The sequence below is a fragment of the Peromyscus eremicus genome, chromosome 4 (genome assembly GCF_949786415.1).
Source record: "Peromyscus eremicus chromosome 4, PerEre_H2_v1, whole genome shotgun sequence".
In the NCBI taxonomy this organism is placed as follows: Eukaryota; Metazoa; Chordata; class Mammalia; order Rodentia; family Cricetidae; genus Peromyscus; species Peromyscus eremicus.
The window spans coordinates 80,975,482-80,990,696 of NC_081419.1; the positions used below are offsets into that span (position 1 = coordinate 80,975,482).

Sequence of the window (15,215 nt, forward strand, 5' to 3'; positions counted from 1 at the left end):
ATAGAATGACTTGAATATGTTAGAACTGTGTGAGCATGCACACATGTGCTCATGCATGTGGAGGTCAGAGGTTGATGTTAAGTACCTTCCTCAATTGCTTTCCACCTCATTTTTTGAGATAGCATATCTACTTAACCTGGAGCTGTAATTCAGCTAGACTGACTGGCCAGCATGTCTCTACCTCTCCAGTGCTGGAATTATAAACATGCATGTCACCCTGGGCCTTTTTTCATATTTTGTTTAAAAATTGTTTGTTTGTTTTTCTAGTTTTTTGAGACAGAGTTTCTCTGTGTAACAGTCCTGGCTGTCCTGAAACTCACTTTATAAACCAGGCTGGTCTCGAACTCACAGAGATCCGCTTTGCTAAAAATATATTTTTAATTGAAATAGAATTACATCACTTTCCCTTCCCCTTTTTCCTCCAATCCCTCCCAGCTATCTTCCCTCGAATCCCTTCCATGTACTACTCTCACGTTGGTAGCCATTTTTTTCTTTATTATTGTTACATACATTTGTGTGGATGTATGTATATGCACAAATATAAATATGTATAAATACAACCTGCTGAGTCTGTTTTTGCGGTTACTGTGTTTATAGTTTCAAGTCTGCTTGCTGCATTGGACAACCAATGAGGGGGGTCCTGCCCAGGAAAAGCTAGTTCTCCTTCTCCCAGCAGTCCTTATTTGCCTGTAGTTCTTGGAATTGTCTAAGTCTTATTTCTGCAGTCGTTTCTGGTGAGATTGTTTCACTTAGTTTCTCTTTATGCCCCTCTCTTCTCAGCTCCAGGTAACTCTACTTATGTTCTCTTTCTATGGGTTTACTTAAATTCTTAATATTTCATATAAATGGAATCATACATCACTTTTCTGCTTTCACTTAGTGCAGTGTTTTTTTAGGTTTATCCTTGTTGTAGCATTTTTCAGCATTGCATTTTTTTCTATGGTTGGATAATATCCCACCGTGTGTATGTTCTATAGTTTATCCATTCGTCCACTGATAGGCATTTGGTTTCTACCTTTCAGCCGCCAATAGTGCTGCTATAATCACAATGCGCATATACAAAAGCACCATTTCTAGGTAAAAGGAATCACATTTCCTTCATGGCAAGTGCTAACAGAGAATGATTATTTAGAAATTTGGGCAAATAGGTAAATTAGGTATTCTTAGGTGTATATAAATAGACATATTTCTCTCATTAGTATAAATAAGAACAGATGGAGGCATCATTGTGTTTCTATATAATGTGTGATTTAAAAATAAGATCTAAAGCAAATTGAATGCATGAGTAAGGTAAATAAATGGTTTAGGTAAAAATTATTTATGAAATGAAACCTCTTAAAAAGAGAGGAAGACAGACAGAAGCTTAGTATGTAATGTACTGCATTCCTGTTTCTACCCATATATTTTTTGGAGCCTAACATAGTAATTTAGCTGCATTCCCATTAATATTAGTGGGAGTTTCAAAGTGAAATCCCTGCACATGTCTTTGAAAATGTCTAGGTCAAAGTAAACCGTTAATGAAAAGCTGTTCTTCACTTTCAGTGAAGTAGTTTAGAAAGCACCTCCCTGTTCCTCACAGAAGTGCCGTGGAAGGTCACTGATTAGAGGTCATCAGCTCTAAAGCAACAGCAAAAGAAAATGTATTAGAGGAGAAACGGAGTTTCCCCAAAGGGAAGAACACAAGAGTTCATGTCTCATGTTGTTTTGTGGTAGCAAAGGACACTGGACCCTTTCAGTGGACACTTGATGCCAGGTGCATGTGATCAGGGATAGAGACATGCTAAGGTGAATTTTAATTAGGACTAAATTGTGGTATTACTCTTTCATAGCCTGAACATCTGTTCCCTTCAGAAATGATGATTTATGCAGGCGATCAGAGCAGACAGCTTGCTATAGCTTATGTCATGGCTAGTGGGAAGCTGGAGAGGCTGGGGGTAACATTTCAGAAAACCAGCATCTAAATGGAGACTGGCCAGTGTGTATGACATAGGAAATAGGGAGAAGGGAAGCATGATGTGTCCATCTTTAAATTCTGATGCCAAATACTGACTTGAATTAAAAAAAACCAACAACCTATCTTCTAGACCATCTGTTGTTAACGAAGAAAGTGACTTGGACAATGCATGGGTTGATGCTTCCCACTGATGTCAAAAGACAGAAAACCAAGCCCGTACTTTCCAGAAGGATGAAGACACTTGCTCAGAAGACCTCAGTACGAATTCTAGTCTTTAAGAATGGCCTGGGGCAGGATGGGCATGAGATCACAGTGGAAAAGGAAACAATGAGAAAGGTAACTGTTCTGAAGTTGAATTATGAATCAAATTTCAAAGTTTATGGCTTTTGACGCATATTGACTTTAAATAACCATGTCAAAAGGTAAACTGAAGTATTAAGAGGGCTTTACATATTAACTGAAGTATTCACCTGTTTAGAAGTGTGCTCATAGCATTGACAACATGAATTATCTTAACAAAACAATGACATTTACTTGGTCGACATAGTTGACCATTTTCCTAATAAAAAGTTACATTTACACTAGGAGGAGGTTTCTAGTTGGTTCAATATTCTATAAGATATTGAAGCTAGTCTAACATATCTTCAAATACCAAACTGCCTCTTTTAATTTATCATAAAACCTAAAAACACTATGTATTTCTTAAAAGTATAAATAAACTCTGAAATTATGTTTAAAATAGTTACATAAATTTAAGGAATAAATTTGGATAGACCTGGGAAAATTATGTAATAAGCACACTTAAAAACAATTGAGTTTGAAATACAACTTGTCATGAAAATATGAACGTATGTCTTTCAGAAGTTTTTTGTTCTTTCTGGGTCATTTCTTTAAAGAGGTATTTATTTTCATCTATCTATCTATCTATCATCTATCTATCTATCTATCTGTCTATCTATCTATCTGTGTGTGTGTGTGTGTGTGTGTGTGTGTGTGTGTGTGTGTGTAGGTGCCTGTGGAGGCCAGAGGTGTTGACTACTACTGGAGCTAGAGTTACAGGCAGTTGTGAGCAACCTGATGTGGGAGTTGGGGACCAAACTCGGTGCTCTTTCCCAGCACTATTTGCTCTTAATCACTGAGCCATTCCTCCAGCCCCCCCACATCATCTTGGTTATCAAGGAACTAATGAGAATTTGAAGATATATTTTATATGTAGATTTTTATTAATCTTAATCATCTTAGTAATAAGAGGAGCTATAATTCTTTAGTTATATATTAGAGACAGGGACACAGCATCACGTTTAGGTTTGCATTCTGACTCTACTACCCATTGATTATGAGACCTCCCTTGGATTACTGCACTTCACTGGGCCTCAGTTCCATCACCAAAAAAGGGGAATAACAGTATTACTCCCTTCACAGAGTTTGTACAAAGAATCACTCTCATGTAATGCTTAGAGTATGATGCCTGGCATCAGAAATGTCCCAATAAATGTTTCTTATTTTTCATCTTTAGGATTCATAAATACACATCTAATAGAAATTATTTTTCTTATTAGTATGAACTCAACAGGTATCCATCTTTGGTATGCACACTTTCATTGTATGGAACTGTTTTAATTTGTATATTGCTCAAAACAAGTGAATGGTTGGCTACTTATTTTATGGTTGTTTTATAACCACAGTCACTAAACAACATTGCGCCTGCTAGTTTTATGTCTACTTGACAAAAGCTAGAGTCATTGGAGAGCAGGACGAAAAAGATATGGCTGTTGGCTAGCCTGTAGGGAAATTTCTCAATTAGTCATTGATAGGGGAGAGCCCAGATCATTGTGAGTGTGGTCACCCCTGGGCTGGTAGTCTTGGGCTCTATAAAAAAGTGGGCGAAGCAAGCCATGGCTAACAAACCCATAAGCAGCACCCCTCCATGGCCTCTGCATCTGTTCCTACCATATTTGATTTCCTGTTCTGACTTCCTTTGGTGATGAACAGTGATGTGGAAATCAATCCAAATTTATTTCCTTTTCCCCCAAGTTGCTTTGGTAATGGTGTTCATCACAGCAATAGTAATACTAACTAGGATAAGCAACTACCAAGGATGTAGGAAGTCTGGCCTTTATTTCCTTTTACCTGCAGGTTTAGATTATGAATAAAAGATGGCATATTAATCAATAGATCAAATTATAAAGATTACTGTAATGCCTTCCCCAGAGATTCTGAAAAATAAGGAAGGATATATATCTTTTAGATTATTAAAATATAGTCACTCTTGTAGATAGGCACTAGATTAGAGATCATCTTGAGTTTAGTTCAGCCTGTAATTCTATGTAGTGGTCATAAAAATGAATTAGTAATCATCTTACAGGGACATGTTCTTAGCTGAAAGTTTGTATATAAATAAAACTGTCACTTCTGTTTTTTGTCATCACTGAGCAAGTTATTTAAAATAGATGATAAAGAAATCAATTCTTTTTTCTTATAATTTGTGGAGTTTAAAGAAATTTTATAATTCATAAACTTCATGATAGAACATTACTCATATGTTTGTAATATATTTGCCTAAATATAATTTGGAGAGTGAAGTTAAAACCAAAACTATAGGTAATGAAATGCTGGACTATGGGTAATAAAATGCTGGACTATGGGTAACAAAATACTGGTCTATGGGTAATGAAATGCTGAACTGTGGGTAACAAAATGCTGGACTATGGGTAATGAAATGCTGAACTGTGGGTAATAAAATGCTGGACTATGGGTAATGAAATGCTGGACTATGGGTAATGAAATGCTGGACTATGGGTAATGAAATGCTGGACTATGGGTAATAAAATGGTAGACTATGGGTAATGAAATGCTGGCCTTGGGAGTAAGAACATGTTAGAAAGAAACACTAAAGCGAGCTTGTAATTTTTCAGTAAGATTTTCATCTTGAGAGCACTTTTGATAATCATAGGATCATGCCCTACTTATAAATTAAATAAATGTGAACTAAGGAGCAGAAATAAAAAAAGGATGAAGAAAAATGACTGAGGTCAGGTGGTAAAATAAGGTGGTTAACTCAGAAAAGTCCTCTGAGAGTTCAGGATTCAGCAAAGGAGGAGGCTGCTTTAATAATAAGTATGAAATCAGCAGAAAATCTATTCATTTTTAATGAAGTTAAGTAATTAAGAAATTTGAAAGGAAGGCCAAGATAATAATATTCTCTAGTAAACTCTGGAGTACCGGAATTATTACATATAGATTTGAATCTATAATTTGCTACTTTTAGAATTCCTAGGCACAGCTTTAGTGAGCACATAATACCCATTATTATAGGATACTTCTTAAATGTGTGTATTCATGGGGTGAAAAAGGAATTTAAAATCTGTAGTCATGAGATGTCAAGTTAATGGAAAATGAAAAGCTTGAGATTTTTAACTTTTTAAAACTGGTGGAAAAGTTTTATTCTTTCCCAATAGTCCCTTAGATTAATTGTCAAAGACATATTAAATTGTGTGGATATTACACACAAGAACATCTCCTTTATGAAAAATACTTTTTCCTCAGAGATTAATAATTATTTCTTATTTTCACTTCATGTTATATAAACTTTATTGATGTCATGAAATTATACTTTTGAAGAAAACAATGAAAAATTAATGAAGTGAATGAAACAATGCAGGAGATCCCTGCTCCCCTCACTCTAGTTTACAGTGGTCATTCTGTGGCCTCTGTCTCGGGGTCTCTCATCACCTCCAACCTGGAGTGGCGGTCTTTTTCTTTCTCTGTGTACATCCTCTTTCCTGGTCCTCAAGCTCCCCTCTGTATGCATTCCTCTCTTGTGCATATCTTTTTACTTCCAAAGAATGACATTTCAAAAGGTAAATTTTTTCCAGATCTTGAGAGATAATTTTCCCCCATAAATTGCTGGTTATTCAGTCAGAGTAGGTATTTTTTCAGTGTATAAAGTGACATCTTTATCTCTTGAGCAGTTTGTTGGATTATCCCTTTGGCGATATCCTTTTTCTTTATTTACTCTTACTGTTCTGATTTTGTAGTTTCTACTTTCTAAGTGTAAGTCATATGAAATAAACAGAGTTTTCCTGTCTGGGAGGTTTAGTTTGATGATTTTTATTAATTTAGTTTTTACTTGACAATTTCATACATGTGCATAATATATACTGACCGCTCCCTCCCTTCACTCCCTCTCTCCTTTCTGCCACCTCCATCTACCCGCCCCCGTATCTATACTCTGCTGTTTGTTTGTTTTGTGCTCCACTGGGTTTATGTAGTATCTCCTGAGTGAGTATGCAACTAGAAGTAAGTACCCATCAGCAGTCAACAGTTCAGCGGAGAGGAGTGTCCCTATAAGCTCCTCCCCTTTTTATGAATAACTATTGACAGCGAACTACTGAGTTTGTGATTGTAGTGTTATATGGACTCCAGAGGACAGTGTTTCATAGTCTTCACCCTCTCTTCAGGTTCTGACATGTTTCCTACTCCCTTTTCTGCTGTGTTCCCCAAGTCTTAGAGGGTGTGGTGTAAATGTTTATTTAGGACTGAACACTAAACCACTGTTTATTCTCAGCATCTTGGGCAGCTATGACTCTGCATTCATGATGTTCACTGTAAAGAGGGGCTTCTCTGATTAAGGCTGAGGGTAGCGTTTGTAAATGTGTGTGAACGTACACAGTGAGAAGACAGTTTAATGCTATGTTAATTTAGTCTCCCTACTTGAGCCTATGACCTCACTAGGAATGGGCTGGACTGGTCCTGTAGTATCAGGTATGAATTCCCTCTCATGGTGTGGACCTCAAATCCAATTGGAGAGCAGTTGGTTATCCCTATAACAATCATGCCACTTTTTGCACAAATGGGCACATCTTACCTACACGCTGGCACAATAGATTCACATCTAGATAAGAACAATGAGGCTTTTTCTCCTCCAACAACCTGCCTAGCATTCTGGGACTTCAAAAGCTAGACAGTAGAAAGGTTTCCATTTCTTTTCCAGATCGCTTCCTCTGTGTCTCACAACTGAGATGTGAGGCAGCTTCAGCAATGTGGTCATATTCTCTACTTCTAGTGGACAACTAGGAGAACTGACAGGGCCTGAGTTGTTTGGGGAGCCTCTGAGGCTTCCCTGAGAAATGCTATAGAGGAGTCCACACCTGAGACTGGAAACTTCATTTAGGTGCCACTGCTTCTACGGATAGCATTAGCTACCATGCAGGATGCCTTCCTTCAGTCTCTCTTTTATGTTTTTTATTTTGGCTCAAAGATAGTAGGTTTCCATATGGCTTTTTCAAACTCCCTTCAGTTTGGTTAACTCCCCCAACCTGAATACGTATCTCCCCAATCCTCTCTCCCTTACAGATTTAATCTCTCCCACCACAGTATACCTGTCTTACCTATATTCTACTGTTTCCTTCCCCTTAAGGTGTCTTCTCATGTGTGTGTGTATGTGTGTGTGTGTGTGTGTGTGTGTGTGTGTGTGTAAATGCTATGGTATACATGTGGAGTTAAAATGTCAACTTCAGTTGTTGGTTTTCACCATCCACTATGTTTGACACAACTCTCTTGCTTGCCACGGTGCCCTCCTAGATGTCCCTTGAGTTTCCAGGGATTCTCATCAGAGTACTGGCATTACAGATGCACACTGCCACCTCTGGCTTTACGTAGGTTCTGGGAATCCTAACTCAGGTCCATCCTCTTTTGCAGTAAGCATTAATGTTTTATGTTAGCTTACGACTTTCATTAAATATGAGTTAATCCTCCATCAGTAGTTAAGAATGAAGGACTCAAAAATGGATTAAATTTCTAGTGGACACAAATATGTCTTTGTAAGGAATGGGTCTCCTAGAAGATTTTACAGGATCTTAAGGGATGGGTTTTCTGGACTTGAATTTTTCTTCGGCATGAGGTACTTAGATGTCATTGTCTGTAGACCTCTGTCTCTGTCAGCAGACAGAACCCGCCAATTTCAGCAGGCCAGCCAGTAATCAAGTGGAGGAGATTATGTGTAGTGTAAGTACGTGCATTTACTCCCCTTGTTAAATAGACTAGCTTCCCTCTCAGGTCTCCCTGGGGTATCTGGTTCCCAGGTTTTCTGAATTACTCATCAGAGAAAGATGCGATGTTTTTCGTGATGAAAAAGGCTAGCTTCTGGAAGGTTTGGTGTAAGGGAAGGGAAGGTAGCTGAGGATGTAGTTGTTTTCATGGAATCCATCTGATTTAACCAAAGTTTTGCAAGTACCTGATTTGTCAAAATTCTGAGTCAGAAGTTCTGAGATACAAATCCAGTTCAGTTTTGTGGCTTGTTTCAATTTTTCTGCTAAATTATTTACTACTAAGTTATCTTCTTTTTTTTTTTTTAAGGAAAAGAGTCTAAGTGTTTATTTTTTATTTGATATTTGCAATGGATTGTTAAATAAAAGTCATTTCAATAATCTCTTTTTATTACACTTGACAGTTTTTGGAGAGTCTCTTGATATTGCATATTTTAATGTGAAGAAAACATAACATCATATTAATTAAATAGGAAGAGAATACTTCCTTCTGCCACACTTCCTACAAGCAGTGTTCTCATTTACGATACACAGAACATCTGCAACAGACTTCTCTGGTTTCTGTATAGGATTCATTCCACTCTAAGCCTGTTGAGTTGAGAATGTCTTTGCCATGGAGCTGGGAAATCTAAATATTCACAAATATTCAAATGAGTCCCAATACCACTAAGACTTAACAACTCTCCTTCCATTGGTTTTCAATATTTTTGCTCTTAATTAGTGCATAAAGCAGTAAATATTTATGTGTACCATGAGATTGTTATTTTGATATGTTATATAATAATCATATCTGTGTAACATTGTTTCCTCAAACAAATTCTTAGTTCTTTGTGTGAAAACATGGAATTTTCATAGTGTTGTTTCTTGGTTTTTCTATGCTTCTTATATTGTTGATTGTTGGAAAAGAAAAAACTAACTCCATCGGAAGTAAGACTTCAGGTTGCTAGATTAGGATAAACTCATAGTTCATAAGTCAGGAATCGAAAGCACCTTCAAGTTTGCAGAAAAAGTCATCTATGTATAGGAAATATGCTTTAGAAAACAAAAATATGGTCTTGTGTTCATATGCAAACATCTCATTAATTATTCTTTCATGTTATCACTGAATGTTCATGTAAGTATTCAAGCAACTACTTATTATATGTCTTGATATAAGTCATAGGATTTATGAGGTGTCTTTAAACCACAGGAAAATCCTGACTTCTGTTGTTTTCTACATTCATTAATTTGAAAATAATTCAATAAGCTTAAACAAATAAAACCTTAAGGAAAAATTTAAATTTAAGAAAGGCTTAATTCAGTTAAAACTATAATACTGTGAGTGCATAATGTTCATACATATAAACCAGTGGCTGTACAAGCAGAGAGTTTCCAATAATATTAGTAAAATAATTTATAGAACACTTAGAGAGATTAAAAAAGAAGCACCTGGAGTAACAAAGTTTGATTAAGGATGCTGAACATGTGTTCCGACAGGGGAGGTCATGCATAATTAGTGTGCTGGAAGTTCTCTAAGAGCTTTTTATGAGATTTGAGGGAAATTTTATTGATACTAGTAATTACTATTTTAAGATCTATGATTTTTCACCTTATAGGTTAAAATCTGATTTTAAAATATGATGGCATATTTTTAAATATAGAATTTGATAGCATTTTATTCACAAGAGGCTGTAAGTAGCCAATTGTCTTTTCTTATTTAATGTAAAATTTGAGAATTATATAATAAGAATTTTTATAATGTTTTAAGTAATTATGATTGGATTTTTTTTCTTGTAGAGTTCAGACTATATATGAAATAAAAACAAGTAAATTTCATTCTAAATATTAATTTAGTTTATAGGTTGTAGTTAAGGATAATCATTAATATTAATTACGGACAGTACAAACAAACAATACATTGAATCTGAACAGATAAAATTATTTTTTTGCTTTTCTCTGGTTTTATTTTTATGTGTATTTTACATGTGTAATACATTTTTTTTTTGTTTTTTTGAGACAGGGTTTCCCTGTAGCTTTGTGCCTTTCCTGGAACTCACTTGGTAGCCCAGACTGGCCTCGAACTCACAGAGATCCGCCTGGCTGTGCCTCTTGAGTGCTGGGATTAAAGGCATGCGCCACCACCACCCGGCATGTAATACATTTTTATGCCTAAGAACACTAGTATAAATATGATGATTAGATTCAATTAGCCTCATATGTACCCAATCACTAAAGTTTCTTAAGGACTTTTATCTGGTTTCTACATAACAAAGTCCCAGAATTGTATGAAGTCACCTAGTCATACACCTTGAAACACTGAGATTTAACTATTTAACTGCTATCCACAGTTGGAACAGTTGGAACTGGAAATTATTCTCTAGTGTCAGAGCAAGGGAGACATTGACCCTCACAGCCTGCTCTGCTCTTGAAGACCAGAGAGCATCTGTTGCAAGATGGCCCTGAGGATTTTGACTTAAGATCACCATCATTAATGCAGAACTTATAAATATTTTTCTGCTGGTAACTTAAGGAAAATAAGAAACTACTTTGATATTCCACAAGACAGTTTTTTAGGTCAGTTTTTGAAAATAAAATCTTATTGGGCTCACAACCTTTTATTTACTTTTAAAAGTAAGTTTTTGTTGTAATGTCAAACTAGTACAGATATACTTCCTATGTTCTGATCTCAAATGTGCTCTTATTTGAAAATGGTGTAATATAAGCATTGAAAACAAAACCAGCAGACATTTTTTTCAGTTAAATGGCAAAGCTAGTGTCAGAGAAGTCATCACCTTCTAAACCACTGAAAAGGGGGACAAAGTGGTAATTATTTTAGATATTAGGAAATAGTAAGCAGTAGATGTAACTCCTGAGAGAAAGGGGGAAATAAAAGTGAGTCTTACACTTTACCCCACCAACCATCTGCAATAGTTTACAGATCAGCCTAGAGAGGGAGAATCCAAGAAAAGTGCAGAGGTGCCTGTGAGCTGAAGGCAGACATGGAAAGCTCTGAGAGGCTGAAGTGGCTGGAAGTGTACAAAGCAGGGTTGCCGGGAAAGAATTAGTTATTTGGAGAATAGTTGATGAAATGGACATTGGGGTCTCCTTTTACATGGGGCTATTAGGCTGCTTACCTGTAGTCTGAACTCCACAGTTACCAGAGAGAGAACAGCTAATGGGATAAAAAAGGAAACACTGTGGGCATACATGCAGGGTAAGGAGACATTAGCTCTCTGACATCTGGAGAGGAGAGATCTTATTGAACTTTTAGGGCATTCATAAAGCTCCTAAAACAGGTAGACTGTATCCAAAAGAAATGTAAATCAATAGAAGTTGACAGAAAGAAGAGTTAACAGAAGACTATTCAAAACCTATTATAAATTTGATTAATGAATTAAAGAAAATATGAATATTATGTGAAAAGAAATGGAAGCTAAAAACAGAGCTAATGAAAAGGCTCTGGGGACATAACGGAAGAGGGGTTGGAAGAATGCAAGAGCTGGACGATGGGAAGGAGACCCATGAGCTCGTAGCAACAGTGCCTGCTTGCACAAGTGCTGCCCAAGACTGGCTTCATCAACAGTCCATCTAGGTTGAGGGAGGGACTCGTGAGGCCCCACCCCTCCCAGAGGAGCTATAGACAGTTAAAGTTTGCAGAGAGAGAGAGAGAGAGAATCAGAGAGAATCATATTCCTCAGTGGTATAGCCACTGGTGTTTAGCTGCTCAAGAACATAAACTTCCCAGACAAAGCATTTTGAGACAAAACCCTCCAAAAATATTAGTGAGCTTGTTTTGTGTTGGCCATCTACTGCTGGGTTTGGGGCCTTGCCTTAAGAGTAATTTATATACCCAATGAGACTCCATTGGAGAAAACTAATTTTTCCTTTGCAAGTAATTATCAATTGGAGATAGCTCCTGGGCTAAAGATACGGGCTTGTGCCAACTCCCCCCCCCCCCTCTCTCTCTCTCTCTCTCTCTCTCTCTCTCTCTCTCTCTCTCTATATATATATATATATATATATATATATATATATATATATATATGTATGTATGTCTGTCTCTGTGTGTCTGTCTGTCTGTCTGTCTGTCTGTCTGTCTCTCTCTCTCTCTCTCTCTCTCTCTCTCTCGGCACTGGAATGTCATCAGGCCCAGACCCATGAAAGCCCTGTGCATGTTGTCATATTCTCTGTGAGTTCATATGTGCGTGGGTTCTGCCATGTTTAGAAGGCCTTGTTTCCTTGGTGTTCTCAATTCCCTCTAGTTCTTACAATATTTCTACCTCCTCTTCTGCAGGATTCCCTGAGCTGTGAGGGGGAAGGAATTGATGGAGATATCCCATTTAAGACCGATTATTCCAAGGTCTCTCATTCCTTATACATTGTCTAGCTATGGCTCTCTTTGTTTATTCTCATATACTGCAGGAGGATGCTTCTTTGCTGATCACTGATCTGTGAGTATAGCAGAACGTTGTTAAGAGTCATTTCATTGCTACATTCCTTTAGCAGAACAGTAGTATTTGATTTTCCCCCTAGGACCCTGGCCTATCTAGTCTCAAGTTCTTGGCCACCCAAGCAGTGTTGGGAATGGATTCCATCTCATGGAGTGGGTCTTAAATCCAATTAGGTATTGGTTGTTTAGTTCCACAAGCTTTGTGCTACTATTGTACTAGCATATCTTGCATGCAGGACATCATTGTAGATCAAAGGGTCTGTAGCTGAGTTGTTGTTTCTCTTTCTCCTTTGGTAGGATGCAAAGTGCTTTCCAGAACCATGAACACTAGTCAGTAGGGGTGAGGATCTACATAGGCATAAGCTTGACTACTCCATGTTGAGTGAGTTGCGTAGGCATTGTCTTCAAAAACATAACCTTGCCATTAGTTTTTGGAGAGCAATCAATAGTGTTGGCAATAGCTTGAGTGTGGTTGATATATTGTGTTCCCTAATAAACTTATCTGGGGGTCAGAGAATAGAACAGCCACTAGATTAGACATAGAGGCCAGACAGTGGTGGCACACACACTTTTATTCCTAGCATTCTGGAGGCAGAGATCCATCAGGATCTCTGAATTCAAGGCCACACTGAGAACAGAGCCAGGCATGGTGGCACATACCTTTAATCCCAGCACTTGAGATCTCATGTCTTTGCTTGGGAAGGACACAAGCCTTTGATCCCAGGAAGTAATATGACAGGACACAGAGAGGTATATAAGATGTGAGGAAATAGGAACTCGTGCTCTTAAGGCATGAGGACCAGGAACCAGAGACTTTTAAGCAGTTCAGCTGAGATCTATTTGGGTGAGGACTCAAAGGCTTTCAGTCTGAGGATATAAGATCAGCTGAGGAGTTAGCAAGGTGAGATTGGCTGTGGCTTGTTCTGTCCCTCTGATCTTTCAGCATTCACCCCAATATCTGGCACTGGGCTTTTTTTTATTAATAAGACCATGTAGCAATTTGTCTTACACCTGGGCTGTTTTGGGGTTCCCTTTGGCCAACAACTGGATTAAACATAACCCATTCCTGGAATTGGAAGCTTCATTTGGTCGTGAGAGATCTCCAGTTGGGGCTTCATCTACTCCACTATTTGGTGATTCTATTTAGATCACCTTTATATATGTATATATTTTAGGAAGTGTATTTGGACTTTCCTTTGGACCACCAGCTCACAAAAAAATGACATGGAGACTTATTATTAATTATGAAAGCTCTGCCTTAACTTAGGCTTGTTTCTAACTAACTCTTATAACTTAAATTAACCCAGATTTTTTTAATCTACATTCTTCCATGTGCTCATTACCTCATCTCCATCTTGCCCATCCTGCTTCCTCCATGTCTGGCTGGCAACTCTGCCTTTCTTCTTCCCAGAGTTCCCTCTGTTTAAAAGGCCCTGCTATACCTCCTGCCTAGCTACTAGTTGTTTAGCTTTTTATTAAACCAATTACAGTCACATATCTTTACACAGTGTAACCAAATATCTCACAATATTTCACTTTTTTTGTCTAAATAAAAAGGAAAGGGTTTTAACTCTAACATGGTAAAACTATATACAATAAGAACAATTATCAGGTAAGAATTACATTTATAGCATCCAGTCCATTTTCATTTGGCAAATTCAGAGAAATACTCCACTATGAAAACTATCTTGGTTAGTCCAAAGTTTTGTACCTAATTTACCTTCTATCATAACTAAGGAAAACTATAACTGTAACTATCCAGTCTTCAACTCCATCAAAGACCCCAGAAGGATATAATATTACCTGAGTAAACAGGAAGTACAGAGCAAGCAACTGCCAAAACTAAGAAATGACATAGACATCTGGCTGCCTGGAAGTCACCCCAGGGTTCCTCTGTAACACTGGGACATCCATCTTCAGCCTAAGGGCCTAAAATATCTGACAGATTTTTCTGTGAAGCAGGAACTTTAAAAGACTGTCCAACCTTGTCTTGACAAAGTTTGGCAGTTGTCTTCTTTTGTGTCCTGCTTATCCAATTTGGACAGCATACTATCAGCAGTTGAGGCAAGGGTAGATTCTTGCCCAAATAGCTAGCTTTTTCCACAAAGAAAGCAAGCTCCATATGGAGGTTCTGTGATGCCCATCATCCTTTTGTAAAGTAAATTGGCGCTGCCAGGAGCAGACGTGTCTCACTGTCATAAAAAACCCTATGTTATTCAAACATTAAAATGTCATATTCTGTAGGGCTCTGGTGTTTGAAGATCATCTATTTGAAATATGACTCTGATTGACCTTGAAAACATACCTAACCTAAATTTGATTGTTATAGATAACTAATTATTAATCTATATTTCTTTATCTTCCTAAATAGCTTTCAAGGACTAAAGCTTTACATTACATTTTTTAAATGAGCCATATAGGTATGATAGTTTAACAAAAAAGAAACATATAGTACAGTATAACAAAAATAACCTTAAATTTGTATCAATATACAAAAATCCATACCAATGTGACATTTGAAACTAGTAGTTGCTTTTTTAGCTTTAAAGTAGATACAATAATTTACCCCTTTATCCTATAATTTCTATACTATATTCTCTTTTTTCCTTTTAGAAAGAAATCTTTGAATCTAATCTCCTTTGTTTAGCTTTCTCCCTGACCATGACCAGTAACAATTTTAATCAACCCCCCTAAATAATGACAAACATCCATAACCCATTGAATGACCAAAAACCACCCACCCAACCTCTTGGGAATGTAGGCTTCCTGTTCTTTCAACTGTTTC

At 37.2% G+C, this 15,215-nt stretch overlaps 1 protein-coding gene across 1 annotated transcript in view; it reads left to right on the forward strand.

Annotated features, from left to right (window-relative positions):
• Positions 1–15,215, forward strand: part of Dcdc1 (doublecortin domain containing 1) — a gene marked incomplete at its 5' end in the record, with an annotated part of 398,886 nt that overhangs the window by 59,551 nt on the left and 324,120 nt on the right. The window contains one exon of the mRNA XM_059258913.1: positions 2,085–2,290. Within this exon, the coding sequence (XP_059114896.1) occupies positions 2,085–2,290 (206 nt within the window). The remainder of the gene's footprint in view (positions 1–2,084; positions 2,291–15,215) is intronic.